The sequence below is a fragment of the Cololabis saira genome, chromosome 1, assembly GCF_033807715.1.
Source record: "Cololabis saira isolate AMF1-May2022 chromosome 1, fColSai1.1, whole genome shotgun sequence".
NCBI lineage: Eukaryota > Metazoa > Chordata > Actinopteri > Beloniformes > Belonidae > Cololabis > Cololabis saira.
Genome location: NC_084587.1, coordinates 29,187,974 through 29,203,724, shown reverse-complemented (window position 1 = coordinate 29,203,724; position 15,751 = coordinate 29,187,974). Strand labels below are relative to the sequence as shown.

The following is a 15,751-nucleotide window of genomic DNA, read 5'->3' as shown; positions in this document are numbered from 1 at the left end:
ATCTGAAACTAGGCCCTTTCTTTCAGTGAATATAAAATCTGAAAAGGGGATATCCTTACATCTGTTGCCCTGTTTTTAAATGTACCTTCTGTCTGTTATTTAAACTAAAGTTTTCCTGCACTCACAACATTGCTGACATGAAAAGTGGCATGCTGCCCCCTGGAGGTCATATAGGAGCACTGCATCTCCGCGAGGCGGGAGAAAACTGTCATTAATCGCTGATCAGTTGGTAACTCGCAAAAACAAATGTGACCGTGTGGGACTAAACTCAAATATGGCTTAACACATCCACACTGAGCTACCACTGTCCCTGTTAAATTATACCATAGTTTAGTAAAGGATGAAAAAAGGAAGAACATGATCTAGACAGTTTTTATTAATAACGTCAAAGTATGTGTATCACAGTACTTTCTTAGAAATCCAGGCCAGTTTGACCAGTCAACCGTCAGATTGTTGTTAGTAAAACCAGGACATAAACATATATACAACATCCACTTTCATTTATGCAAGTTTGCAGTTTGGTCACAACTGAACAAACCTCAACTCTCCACAACTCATCCGTTTTACAGTTAATTCAGCTGAGAAATATTACAAACTTACACAAATTCAGGTCCAATGTGGACCAAATGTGCCATTCCCCTGATTCCCACAAACCAGATTCATCTTTTTACTGACGTCATTTCTAAACATTAAACCTCTGACTTCAGATTCAAGTACAGTAACCGGAAAGATACATCCACAGGTGAGAGAAAGGCCTGAATGATCTAACCACCATGAGCTTCATGATAACACGAATGCGTGCGTTGATGGCACAGCTGGTGGTGAACATTAGCAATCAGAGCCACAGGCGGCCCTCATCACTGATTGTGCATTTATCTAAAAGGATGGGACTGTCATCCCATAGACTCATGTCTGCTATGACCTAGATTTACATACTGGATTTACAGATGGAAAAATGTCTGCCATTAACACAAATAATGAAATGAAATGTTTTATTATTACTAAACACAGTCCTGTATTGCAGGATTATGTTTGCGTCCTGCTTTAACCTCTCAAGACCTCTTGTTGGGAATCGTTAGTGTAGGAAACACCATTACAGAAAAACTAAATCATTCAGGGCGCCGTTTACCTGGCACAGGAAAATACATCAAGGATGTTTAATATACAAAACCAAAGTAGAGACAGTGATCCTTAAACCCTTGATATGGTTTGATCACAATTAGTCTGGATTTTGGACTTGAACATGAGCTGAACAGCCATCTGACCCTCTTCTTGTTTAATGCCTAATTAGCATCCGTGTTCAAATATACAACCAACATTTCAATGTGTTGTACAAGTAAGAGGACGTAAGAAGACAGCAAGCGTGTGTGTGGGCATTAATTTGACAGATTAAAACTGGAAGGAGATTATAACTAAACAACTGGAGCACTGGGAGTCATTAACATCATCCAGCTGTGTGTGTGTGAGCATGCGGATGTGCAACATCAGATCTTGAGTGACGTAGTTGACGGGTGGGGGGGGGCAATTTTGAAGAAGCGCAGAGGATGACAGATCACACACGCATGTCTGTACACAGCGTTGTGCCATGTCATCCAATGAATCACAGGCTGAGCGCAGCAGCAGCACAAACAGATCAGAGACTGACACGGCGGAGCGTCATCCTTCTTTCTTGCTTCCCCAGCTGAACAGCTTGGACATAGGAGACTTTTTCTTCGTTTTGTCCTTTTTAACATCTAAGGGACAAAGAAAAAGAAGGAGAATATGAGGCATAAGCACATAAACCAACATGGGACTATACACTGAATGAAAATGAAACTTTGAAATTAACTTTATGAATACATTAAATTGAAATGGCTAATCTTTAGCCCACGGTCGGCGTTCGCTCGCTGAAACATAATGACCTTTCATTGAAGTTCAATCAATCTCCGCAATTTCAGCCCTGCATTCCCGATCATGAATTGCAAATGAAGCCGGCTTTAACTCCGTTCTATCAAAGGGTCAAATTATCCGGCTGCATTATCCATTTGTCTAATGGGAAAGCTGCCGACTGAAAAGAGCGGGAGCATTTTGTTTGGTGCTTTTTTTCCATTAACAGACATTAGATCAAAAGAGATGAAAACATCGCCCAGTGGCACCCTTAAAAATGCACTGCGTGTTCGCGCACACACCTCCATACACCCCAATGAGAACTCTATCAACTTCAATTAGAGATGCGCATGATGGAAATCCTAAATTTGATCATTAATAAGGCAACTAAGTTGCGCCGGCACCGAGGTTGTGATAACTAATGAGCAGGAGTGTGGCAGGAGGTGGGCAGGCGGCTGCGGAGGTGGTGGAGACACTCACTGAAATTCATCATCATCTTGTTTAGCTCCTCATCCTCTTCTTCCTCCCTGAGAAAACAAAGCACAAAGAGGAAAGGGTGATAAACAACAGGACATAACTGCGTGAATAGTGTACCAGGATGAAGAAACACTTATTGAAATCGTCATATTTTGGCAAATGATGCTCTTAGCAAGTGTTTTTGGACCACTGTCCAAACACAGTGTCTAGAAAGAGCTCCTGCGTCCATCTAATCTGGATCACACCATAAGCTTTTCATACTTTTATCGTAGCGGCCTCCTCCGTCTGAAAACCCACCTGAGTCTGTCCTCGTCCAGGCCGTCGATGATAGCGTTCCTGTCATTGACGATCTCCAGCAGCTTTTCCATCAGCTCCTTTTCTCTCTCTCTGTCTCGGCTTGTTTTGAAATGCTCTGCATGTACAAGCAGATATAAGTGTCACATCTGTGCTCCATTTCTGCTGCAGGCCACGTTTAAATCCTCACCCGGTTTCTCCATCAGCCTCCTGAGCTCCTGCTCAACAGTGGGCTGCTCTTCCTCCAAGTCCTGAGTTCTTCCACTAGATATTATATATTTAACATGGAAAACACAAGAAAAATACATGTTTATTTTAATCATATAACCATCTATGATTACGTGGGGATTAGAAAGCAATCTAAATCAAATGCAGCACTTCAGATGTGTGGTTTTATTAAACTTGATTTCATTTACATCATTATCTGCGTCAAACCTGAACTCAAACCTGAAATCAAATGACTTTTGGAAATGGTTATACAAGTCATTTGAATGCCAGCTGGATTTAAGTCCAATAGTCTCTGTTAGCTCCATTTTGGTCTCTTCTAGCAGATGATCTTACAGTTAAAATCAGCTAAATGTGTGCAGTGTTGACCATGGATCTGCTAACTGTGTCGTTCTGATAAACAGAAGGATGGACAACAGGAAATGACTGACAGCTGAACCACAACAGAACAGAGCTGAAGTCAAAACATTGTGCAATGGCCACTTTTACACAGCATGTAGCGTTTGGATCTTTTGTAAACATAAAATAAATAGTGGTCGGGGGAGTTTTAGCTGGGTGCAGCAAATGTTTGAATGCTACTCATCTAATCTAATACCTCTTCAGCACTTTAGAATGATTTTGAATAAAAGTAGCAAGTGCAGCGTATGTTTTCTGTCAAACTGGATCCTGCTTCAAACTTCTGTTGGATCAGTGCTGTCGGGGGGGGGGGCTGCCATGCTTCTTGCTGTGGAGGACGCCGCTGGGAACTCAAACTGTCAACCTTCTGGCCACAAGTCTGTTTCCCTGACTGGTAAACGCTGGCGTGCCCTTTTGTTTCCATGTGTGTTTGCGTGTACTCACATGTACACCAGCTCAGACTCCCGACGCATTGCCAGCTGCTTGTTCCTGATCAAGCTGAACCACTCAACCATGAGCTCATCCATGACGGAGTCATCGACACCCTCTGGCACACAAACACACACGCGGTTAATCAGAGTTACGCTCCTTTCTGAGTCCAACTCTTTTTTTTTTTTTGCTCAGGTTTCATCCAATGTGAATAATAAGTGCACCTTCCTCGTCTCACCTTCCTCTCTGCTGCGCAGCTTCATCTCCAGCTCGACTCCTCTCTTCTCCAGCTCGTTCACATTGTCTTCAATCTCATCAAGTTCCTTCAAAATCTCCTCTTTGGGAATGTAGTCCGGCTTCGTCTGCGTTTGTGACATGCATACGCACAAAAGTAATTGAGTGGAAAATGTGAACCAAAACAGAGAGAACAAAAGGACCGAACTCGGAGACGGACAGCAGTTATGAAGAGTAATCACTAAATAACAAACACATCTTTATAAAACCAATGGAACATAAGAAAGTTTAAATGACATTTTGACTTAAAGCATCTCCCTTTCTATTTATCTTTCATGTTTGACATTTTAATGATCAGAAGCATCGCTTCCCATCACTTCCCATGTCCTAGCTCTCAGTACCACGAAGTAGTATTTCCTAGCTCCCTTTACATCACTGTGTGACTAATGAAAGTATTTCACTCTGCAAGAAATTGTTAACAGTCTGCATGTTCATGCAGAGAAATCAGATGTTCTGCTCACCGTATAAACAAGCATGTATTAAAAAGATCAATCCTCCAACCTGCCAAGCTCAAAAGAGGTCCAACAGGTCAAATTTCCATCAATCACTCCCAATGTGCTTTTGCAGCCAGACGTGCACACAGCATATAAGTGGCATACTGCACAAATCACCCCCAGTATCTGGTCCACGCTTGAATTCAATCCAAAGACGGTGGATGCTAGGAATTGTAAACCTTGCATGTTCCTGCCTGCCTGACTAACATCATGACTGATCATAGAAAGCTGAATCAAACACAGCCATACCTTAGAAACCTTCGACTCCTCCTTAGGATTAACGGTCTGCTCTTTCTGGCCATTCTGAAATCCTGGAAAGAGATTAATGCAAAAAATAAATTCAGAAAAAGAAAAGGTACAAAACAAAAGCGAGAAGTCGGCAGTGCAACCGTCAATGTTTGTCCAATTCATATTTAAATAGACCAGTGTGTTCTCACCCTTTGATGCTGGTGGAGTCACTGAAATGTTAATGCTGGAGACATGAGAGGTGGATGAGGAAGGCCCAACAGACACTTCTGAAGTCTTTCCAGCTCCGTTAGACCATGGTTTAGTCGAAGACTGTGGAGTTCCAGCAGGTCTGTGCAAGGATGAAGGAGGAACAGATAAGAGAGAGAGAGTTTAATCAACTATGGTTCATCTGCTTCTTATAGCCGTCTCTTCCCTGTCTTACTACAGTCTTCAGCTGTGATGAGAGCAAGGGGAAAGGTCATGTGGGGAGAGGAACTCTGAGCTATGAGCATATGTCGCACCACGGAGAACCCTGCTCAGCCCCGACACCATTTGGGGCTCACATGTATGTGGCGGAAATGGAGCGACCGAGAGGTCCGACTGCAAACGATGGCTGAGCCATTTGGAGCAGCAGCAGGTACAGGCCTCCTGTGGGAGGAATGTGTGGAGAGATGGATGGAGGAGTGGAACCCAGGATGGATGGATGGACAATACATCAAGGGGGAAAAGGGAGCTCCAACAGTTAATGCTTCATGATGTCAATATGCTGAGACACTCCCTGTTGTTATGGCAACAGGAACAGCAGCCAATAGTGGACGGGGACTACTCAGAAAGACACAAAGATAGCGACGGCACACAAGAAGAGGAAAGTCGGTAACAGGAGTCTTACTTGGGTTCTTTGGAGATCGGTTTGAGCTTCATCCTCCAGTCTGCAGGAGATTCGTTGTCTGATGCTCCTGAGGAAGAGGAAATCAATTAAAACATGCTCTGTTTCACTTTACCACATTAAGGCGTCGTCTGCCAGACTTATCAATGACACTTTTCAGTGTTATTCTTTGATTATAAAAATACAGTATGTTATTTTCCACCAATAAGTTGGGGCAATGTGACAGACATTTAAATAGACAAGGGTCAGTAACAAAATCAGTTAAATCGATTTTTTTTTTTTAAAAGGTCAAACATGCAGAGTAACCTAGTCTTCATATAATGCAGAGTCAAACACTTTGTAGAACAGACAAATCATTATATATAAATGAGCGTTATCTTTGCTCCGGATGGTGCTTCATAATGGCAGGAAGTTTCCACCACAAGGGAAAACAGTTTCAAGCAGCTTGCAAACTTGATAAGGTTTTGTAAAGTTTGGAAAATAAGAGGTGAAATAAAGAGTTTCCCTGCAAAACAAATCGTTCAAGTAAAGGATGAAAAAAAAAAAAATTTCAACAGTTTTTGCTGAGGAAAACAAAGCTTAAAAATATTCTAATAAGAAAAAATATTTACTTAATTTCAACCAACAACAATAACAATAATAATATAATATAATATAATATATATATATATATATATATAATATAATAATAATATTAATAATTATTAATAATAATAAATAATATAATTTTTTAATAAATAATAATCATCATCATGTTTAAAATACTTCCATAATTATTTCCCATTTTATACTATTAATACAGCACCACTGTGAGTGCATAAAATAATTTGAACAAATCAGCAACTCAGTTTATTTAGCTGTAAAACAATATTCAAGGAAATTTATTGCAGTTTATTTGCCTGTCAATCAATATAAAAGGTCTCACTAATACTAAGTCCCTGTGTTTATTCACCATATTAGAGCACATAGCACACACAGCTGATAAATGTAAAAGTAAAGGCGCCTGTAAATTAAACAAGTGAGTCATGTCCAACATGCTGGCGACCGAGGTCAGTAAACTGCAGAACATTGCTTGAAAGGCCACCCACAGTGTTGCAGCAACCACTTTATAAATGTTCTGGAGCTACATGTCAGGACACAGTTCATTAAAGCATTAACATTATTAAACCACAAACAGACGTTTCATAGTTTCGACCATTAAAACTTTACGTTTTCAGCCAAAAAGTGAAAACATTCCTTAGAGAATCTGGTCTCCACAGTTTACCAATGCCTTCCTTCAAGACAAATATCTATAACCATTTAAGAGCGTGTGCGAGTCTGACCTGCGGTGATGGGGGATGTTCTGCCCGGTTTTAAGCCTCCTCTGTCCGGAGTCTTCTCCATGAGTCCGCTCCGGCCCCCCGGCCCGGGAGCAGAGCTCTGGGGCTCCGGAAACTGCAGGTCAGCAAGGATCGACGGGTCTACTTTCAGCTTCACCTTCGCTCTGACGCCCACTGGCTCCTTCTTAGGTGTCTGCACTTGAGACTGAGAACTGAAGAGAGGTGAGAAAACCATTACATGCCTTTCTTCACCACAGAAAATCAAGCTTAAGCAAAATATAAGCATCAGTCTTGATATTTGTTACTTACTTGTCTGTTTTTTTGAGCGCCACAGTCGTCCAAGACGGCTTACTGTTGTTATTATTGTTCTCTTCGGTCAGTGTTTTGGAGATAAAGGCTGCTGCTGAAGCTTTTTTGTTGTTACTCTCACGGTCTTGCTGTTTGGGACCAGCCCTTCCACCCAGAGCGGTTATTTTGGCTGCATCTCCATCCTTAACGTTTACAACCACACTTACAAGCTGACCCGGCGCGGCCTCCGGTGCCTTAACACTCACACTCTGACCTTTATTTACGTTCATGCTGATGGTTGTCGTCTTTTTCTCTTCGTGGTTCGGAGTTTTATCCAACTGGAAGAACTTCAGCTTGGACTCTCGCGTCTTGGCCACGGAAACTGACGTACGAGGAGCCGGGGTGGGTGTGGTGCTGGTGCTGGTTCTGGTGCTGGTGATTGTGGTGACGGCAGTGTCTCGTGAAGATGTGGGTTTGGAAACAAAAGATGTCAGACTTTCCTTAGCAGAAGAAGTGGTACCCGGTGAGGGCTGGGAAGAAGGTGAAGCAGGAAATTTGCTGGTGGCGTTGGAAGCGGGGCTGGGTTTTTCCTTCAGCCAAGCTGGTCCTGGTCTGAACTGTGAATGGGCCGGTGTAGTCGCGGTGGTTTTAACAGACTCTGGTTGAGTAGTGAGCTTGGAAACAACAGCCGTGGGACTTTCTTTAGCAGCAGATATTATACTTGATGTGGGCCGGGAAGAAGGAGAAGTTGAAAATTTGCTGGAGACACTGGAAGTGGGGCTGGGTTTTTCTGCCATCCACGATGGGCCCAGTCTGGGCTGTGTTGGAGCTGGTGTGGTTGTGCTGGTTTTAACTCCATGTGGTGGGGGAGTGAGTTTGGAAACATGGGTGTTAGGGGGTAAATCCCGAAATGGTCCGCTTGTGTTTGTCGATGCCAGCAACCTGAGGGACAAAAGAAACAAATATTCAGCAACTAATAAAATGTGAAAATTTAAATTATGCAGCTGAAACAAAAATCCTTCAGTTTGCCACAAAACCAAATGTGTGTGTTGAAATTGCTAAAAGAAGAAAAGATTGCAGGTGAAAGCAGCTAAAAGGGGTTCCTCCTAGAAATAGGGTGAGAAGTTCTGTTATTGGAGTGGGACTCGGAGTACAGTTGCTGCTTCTCTATGTTGAGAGAAGCCAGCTGAGATGTTCCAGGCTCCTGGTTAGGACGCCTCCTGGAAGCCTCCGTCTCACCGCGAAGGACCCACAGGAAGACTCTCTCAGCTGGCTTAAGATCGCCCCAGTATTCCCCTGGAAGGGCTAGAAGAGGTGACTGGGAGAGGAAGGAGTCGGCTTTCCTCCATGGGCTGCTGCCCCAAACGGAAAATTGCTAAAATTATTTCTATATACATTAATTTTGCAATGTATACTTTTACTGTGGGTATGGTTAACACACTTGATTTATATTATAACCATACAGAGTAAGAGTAAAAAGCACTCTCAAAAATAAGCCCCATATGCTCACTGCAAAAACTCAAAATCTTAACAAGAATATTTGTTTTATTTCTAGTTAAAATGTCTCATTTTTAGTTAAAAAAAATCTCATTACACTTAAAACAAGACTCATCACTGGAAAAAAAACAATAATTTTCAACTTTTTCAAGTAGATTTTCACTTAAAATAAGTAGAAAAATCTGCCAGTGGAACAAGATTTTTTTGCTTGTAATGAGAAGATAAATCCTTGTCCCACTGGCAGATTTTTCTACTTATTTCAAGTGAAAATTTACTTGAAAAAGGTGAAAATTGTCAAATAACAAGTTATTTTTCTGGTGATGACTCTTGTTTTAAGTGCAATGAGATTTTTTGACTAAAAATGAGACATTTTAACTAAAAATAAGACTTCGTAAGATTTTGAGTTTTTGCAGTAAATTTTACAATTACTGCATTCAAATCAAAGTTAATGTCTTTAAAATGTTTGTTGTTTTTTTTTAAACCACAGTTTAAAGCAGATTGAATTAATCAATATGTAAAAAAAATTGTTTCAATAAACAAAGACAAGCCTTCCATAATCGTGGTGCTGGACAGATTCACCACGTTTTCTTGGGTTCTTACTTGGCACAGTTCCTGTGATAGAGCTTTCCCTCCACTAGATGTCGCTGCACCAAGTGAACGTGGTTGTTGCAGGACACACATTTGTTGCTCAGTGTGCCTGTCTGGTGGGATCTCTCACCATGGGCATCCTAGAGATGAAAGAAAGACAACCGGGGAACTTTATTCATGATAAGACACCTATGAAGGCTTTTGTTTATTTTGTCGATGCACTGGCTGTGTTACTGACGTTAAAAAAAATGTATAGACTTTAAGGATTTTGAAAATCAAGCCTCCTTGCTTTCTTAGAAAAAGCAGCATGGCATGTTGATGTGGACAAGTTTACCTGCGTTGACTTTCTAGCTTGTTTCGGTGATGGAGACGGCCTCGTAATGTTGAACGAGGGGGGAGGGCTGTTCTCTCTGGCAGGTTTAGAAGCAGGAAACACCTTTGACACGACTGCCTGGTTCTTCTTCCCCGGTATCTCATCGGTAGAGCCTTCAGCTGGACGCTTTATACCTCCCATACCACCCATACCACCAACTGTGGACAAAGACAAATCCACAGCTGAGCCGAGGAAGATGAACAAAGGTACTATCGGACACACTGAAACGGCTGTGGTACTCACTCGGCGAGCGTCCGTGGAAGTAGTTGTAGTACTGCGAGACATATGTCAGGATACTGAGGCGGTCGGGAACTTTAAGAGCCACCATGTCTTCTGCATCCAATAGTGCTGGAATTCCCAGCTCTTCCTCTGCAACCTTAAATGCCTGCGAATTTAAAACAAAAACAAAAAAACACACAACTTTTAAATAACAAAATAGCAGCTCTGGGTACTTCTGTTAATGCAGAAGAACCCTAAGCACAAATAAAAGCACAATTTTAGACACTGTGAGACCTTTACGGACTTCAGACTTTTGTTAATGTTGGCATCACAAAGAAACACATGTCAAAAACATAAAATGTGACCTGTGTGCTTTTGCTTGCATACATATGAACAATCTCTTGAGTAAATTCAGATGAATCAAGACTTTTACAGTAAGTCAGTAGTGAGCAGGAGGAGATTTTCCAGAGAATAATATCGAGGTTGTTCCATGGAAGGAAAAACACCATCAAGCAGGGGCAGGTCAATGAGAAACAGCCATGACTTAATCCGTAATCAGACGATTAAGAGTCATAAAAACAAAGAGGTCGGTAAAAGACCCATCTAAATTCTCAACAATGTATTGTTGTGTCATTAAACCATATGCCAAATTACTTTAAACTGAAATTTAATGGTGCAAAGGTTTCCCACCACGCCACAGTTTTTAGTCGGTCGCAGAGTTCAAATGAAAAGCTCAAAGCAGAAAGTGAAAGTTAAGAATGTGTAAAAGCGGCCAAATTCAAAGCACCCACGTCCAAAGTCTTTATCTACCAGAGACTTGTGTTACCAAACACTGCGTGTTGCAACATAGAGAGGAAACAGGCATGTAAAATAAATGTTAACATTTATTCATTAGATTAATATCTCAGGCAGTAACTTCACTCTTTCAGCAAAACCTTCATATTTGACAACAATCTGCTCCCAAAATGACACCACTGATGAAGGTGAGATGTGGCTGAAAGTGTTAAAATAAGGTAGTGATACAGTTTCAAAGTCAAATTACATTTTCCCGGGTATCTAGTATACTTATTCATGTATTTTTATAATAATTAAAATTCTTCTGACAAATATTTTACTGTGTAATAGCATAAATAGGCAGCACATAACTTGTTCACGCTTAGACTTTAGAAAAAAAAAAGTTGAATTGCTGTTTCAAGGTTTCAGGAAAAGCAGTGGGACGAGACAGCAGCTCTTCTTCCCAACTAAGAAAACTTGGCATTAAGGCAACAACGGGCAAATGGGCAGAACGAACAGCACACAAACTGGTTGGAACATGCCCACCTAACCCCAGTCACCACAGACTGATGATTTCAGCCTCAGCTTAGCCTCATGCTAAACTATGATGCCACAACGAGCAAAACTTGATCGAATCTGTCCATCCATATAGTAGCTGTTTCAAATGTTTCCACTGAGACAACATTTGATAGGTTGTCACGGATTTGAAAGCAAGCTATGAAGGCAAAAACTATTTTTTTGTAGGCTGAAAGTAGGCTTGTTTCTGCTTTGAAATTTTACATTGGGGGGGATGTCAATGGAGATGGACTTGCTTTTAGGGTCGGTCTCTAATGGTCATTGGTGGAACTGGACTTCTGCACTGGCTTCAAAAAGGAAAATCTGGAGTTACTGCTCGGTGAAGATGTGGAGTTCCTTTGAAGACTGGCAACATGTGACCTCCCCTTTTTCAAATCTTTGGTTGAGGAAACATATATATATATATATATATATATATATATATATATATATATATATATATATATATATATAAATAAATGTATTCAAAAAAAATAATAATTCTACTTGAGGAAAAGTAAAAGGGATTAGTTTACATTTACTTAAAACTTAAATGTATGCTGTCAGAAATGTGAATGCTGAATAAAAAAATGCAGGCCACACTTTTCAGATTTTATTTTGTGACAAAGTTTTAAAACAATGTTGTCTGCTTTCCTCTTTACAATTATGTGCTACTTTGTGTTGGACATTCACATACAATCCCAATAATATAAATGTAAGTTTGTGGTGGCAAAATATGGTCAAGTTCAAAGGGTATGAACACTTTTTCAAGGCACTGAAACACTGAGACCTACTATTACTAAAGGCTTGCACAAATACCAAATACAGAAGTCTGTTAGTCCCCAAAATCAACAGCATCCAGAGAGAGAGTAGTAAAAGTAAAAACATGTCTTACCAGTTTATTGTTTTCATAGACATTTTCCTTCTTCAGAGAATCAAAATTACTGCAACAAAAGAAAAAAAAAACATGAGTAAGAAAACATATGACCCTCAATTCCTGCTGTCAAGTGTTTACACGCAGTAGATGAACATGTGCTGTTTAGTCATACAGAGTTATGTTATGCCGATGTGAGGAAACTATGTCAGTGAGACGGATGAAGCAACTCGACTGCTGTGTCACTGTTCCCATGCTTTAAAACCGAAACCAGCAGGAAGCTCAGCCTGTATCAATTATCCCACTGCCTCTATATTGAGCAACACCTTTAACCAATGTTTATGGTTTCAGCACATGTAAAACAAAGTATGCTGCCAGAGTTCTGGCTGAGGTTAAAAACTGGAGTAGCGACAAGAGGAGCAACTTTGTCTCTTCTCGAAATAGTAGCTCTGTTTCTTCACTTTCTGGATCTAAACCAGGAATGAAAAAACAAAAGTGAAAGTGACCCCGCTTCTGTTTGGAGTGATGAGTCAAGCCTTAGGAATATCGGGAGCGGGGGGTACTTTTTGCTCCCTGGTGAAAATTCCCTGTTATGAAAAAGTCCTTGGATTCAAGGACTGATCTTTACGGTTTGTGTCCTGCTAGACTCAACAAAGATAAACAGATGTTTTCCTCCAGCTGTAAACTGTCAGGGATGCCAGAAATCTAAAACTAAGATGGGAGTTATCTATCAGCAAACACATTCTTGCATGTCTCTCATGTGTTGGGCAGATACGAATATAGATCCTCGACTACATAAAAATCCTAACTTTAACCCCAAAATTGCTCTTACAACGGAGTTTAGTTGTGCGAACTAAGATATTTTAATAGTCGGATAAACAGATTAAATATGTCACATATGGAGCCACTGACAAAACAAGCAATGATGGCTTATATTAAGGCTCACTCCTTCAGTGTATCATGAATCCATTCAGCTCAACATGTGGAAGTCTGAAAAGTTTATGTTTGAGTTTGGATTTAAATGTTTTGTGCAAAGCCTTTTTTTTTTTTTTAGATCGCACTAAGCAATCCCAAGCCAATAACTCTATTTGAGAAAGCACTTTAAGACTGTGGTGAGAAAAACTCCCTTTTAACTGGATGAAGCTTGACAGAACACAAAGAAAGGCCAGCAATCAGCCTCTGCTGGAGAGCTGGAAATAAGAAGGAACAAGCAGTAAAACTCTGGGAAGTCTGGCCTGTAACTTCTGATCAAAAGCATGCAACTCCATAGACAAATATGAAGATGTTTCATGCATGTTTTTTTTTCTTTTTAACAAATTGACAGAGTTTTAAGGGGTTGGAGAGGACGTGGCCAGGAATATCTCCTCAGAGGAAGAGCTAAGCCAGCTGCTTCTGTCAGGAAGATGAAGATGAAAAAGATAAAGACTCATGTTTCCTCTGTGATTGCTAACGCACTGGATCAGATCATCAAGCTGACCATACTCGGACAAAAAAGTGTTCAAAGAGCATGAATATATCCAGAAATAGTTCCTGAAGCACAACTTTAAATGTAGAGTCAATGCCATGGATGAGCTGGATGGATTTCAAGAACCTGACTGCTGACGTTTCTAAAAGTGAGGTGTGAGGATAAATCAACAATCGCTGGCTGCTTTTGAGGCAAGAAATGCTCTGCACAAGATTTTTTTGGGGTGACCTGTACTAGACACATAACTGAAGCCCCCACCATGGTACAATGGTTGCATTGGTTTGATGAACACCTTTGCAGAGCCATATCTGCCAATTACAGCTTTCTGCCACAGTTTGGGGGCAACACAAAGCATGTTTACCACTCCTGCTTGAGTCTATGCTGTCCTTAGTCCTGGGGCTCGACCCTTTAACAGAAGAGGCAGGAGACAAAATGGACAAAGAAGAATAAAAACGTGTGTTAAAAATACGCCAACCCGCGCAGCCATTGTCTGTGGTTCCAGGCTATACTCTTTGCTCTTGTAATTTTTCACTCTTATTCCCCTTTGTGGTAATCTCTAATGTATTCAGTCCCTTTGCAGTTCAATCTAACTTCCAGCCAATCAGTATTTGACCAGAGTAGGCCACAGGCTGTTGGCTTTTTGGAGGTTACTTTGGCAGTTGCCATGTTCATTCACACTCTGTAGCTCACTCGGAGCTGCACAGACCTACTTAACCCTTTACTGCGCCAAAAACTATTTAGGTAACTACTCTAAAAAAGTTATAAATGTAAAAAAAAAACAAAAAAAAACAGAAAAACAGAACTGACATGACTCACCAACAGATCAGATGCATACAAGAAAGAATGAGTGTGGAGTTTAAAGAGTTGTGATCAAGCAGGCAGAGATGTTGACTGGTTAAAAAAAAATAATGGAAAAAAAAGTTTGTTGGTGCTCAAATAAGGTGGTTCCATAAGTCACATATGTATATAAGTATATGCATCTTTGACCTGAAGTATTTCAGAGCCAAGCTTCGGGTCAGGAGTTAAGTCTTGTCCAGTGTGTGGTCCAGAGTTTTGCACACACAAGTCCATATCAAGTCACAGTGAGGAGTATTTAACCACATTAGTCACATATGCTTCTCAGAGGAATTCCCAACCATCATCAACCCTCCTACACTGAACAAAACAAAAATAAATCTAAGCGCATGTAAATATAACATATTTAAATCTGTGATATTAACAATTAAAAATGAAGTTTGTTGCTTTACATGAATACATCTAGTTTTGAACTTAATCTGCATTTGTTCAAAAAACAAGACATTGTGCATTTTTTCCTTAACAAGCAGTATTTATGTAATCCCAGGCAATCTTTATATTTACACACAAATAACCAGCAATGATCTTGTTGTATTTACTTTTCCTTTAACGATTTTAATCTATTGGGCAGATTGAGCAACGTTTAGATGACACATGCTTTATTTGTTTATGTAGAACACAACAGTAAAAAAATATCTTGCTTGATCTACTTTTAAAAAATGAAGGCAACTTTTTCGCATGAGATTTTTATGTAGATCAAGAAAGACTAGTCTTTGTATAAACTACCTAATTTTTAGTGCGTACAAAATTCCTTTGCAAGTAAAGTCCACTTAATTTTGATAAATAAAGTAAACTTAACACAATTAAGTTGACTGTACTTGCTAAATGTATTATTTACATACAAAAAATTAAATAGTTTAAACAAAAACTAGTCTTTCTTGATCTACATAGTAATCTCATGCAAAAAGTTGCCTTATTTTTTTTTAAGTAGATCAAGCACAATATTTGTATCAGTGTACATGGCTTGACCTCTTTGGTCCTAGATGACCCGTGGAGATGAAGCTGGCTCTAGTTCATTGAAAACTACTGAAATCTAATATACCACTCACATACACACAGTTTAAGAGAGAGAGAGAGAGAGAAAGTGAAGGCATTTCCCAGTTCCTGCGTGGGTGTCCGGTCCGCTCCTACCGTACTCACATGAGATCGGGTCTGTGTTTGTGGATGAGGGCGCAGAAAGCCAGGCCGTCCCTGAAGGACGTGGTCATGTTGGTGATGGCCACATCCCGGTATCCCTCGCAGCGGAGCCGGCACCACTGCTGCAGAGCCTTCACCGCAGACATGCTGCTGCTGCTGCTGCTGCTGCTGCTGGAGCCGGACTGCAGCAAAGCCCTGCCTCCCCTCCGCTCCCCTCC

The 15,751-nt window shown here is 40.6% G+C and overlaps 1 protein-coding gene across 2 annotated transcripts; it reads right to left on the bottom strand.

Annotated features, from left to right (window-relative positions):
- Window positions 1-358: 358 nt before the first annotated feature.
- Window positions 359-15,751, bottom strand: micall2b (mical-like 2b). 2 transcript variants are annotated; one of them, XM_061720277.1, is made up of 16 exons: window positions 15,537-15,751; window positions 12,098-12,146; window positions 9,898-10,039; window positions 9,616-9,812; window positions 9,294-9,421; window positions 7,218-8,138; window positions 6,912-7,120; window positions 5,593-5,659; window positions 4,913-5,052; window positions 4,725-4,786; window positions 3,926-4,049; window positions 3,703-3,805; window positions 2,828-2,901; window positions 2,641-2,755; window positions 2,347-2,393; window positions 359-1,733 (listed from the first exon to the last, which is right to left on the bottom strand). In XM_061720277.1, exons 1-16 carry the CDS (start codon window positions 15,677-15,679, stop codon window positions 1,657-1,659), a joined length of 2,598 nt encoding a protein of 865 aa, XP_061576261.1. In that variant the 5' UTR covers window positions 15,680-15,751; the 3' UTR covers window positions 359-1,656. The 2 variants fall into 2 exon arrangements, with proteins under 2 accessions (XP_061576261.1, XP_061576268.1); XM_061720284.1 differs by having other exon boundaries at window positions 5,593-5,656.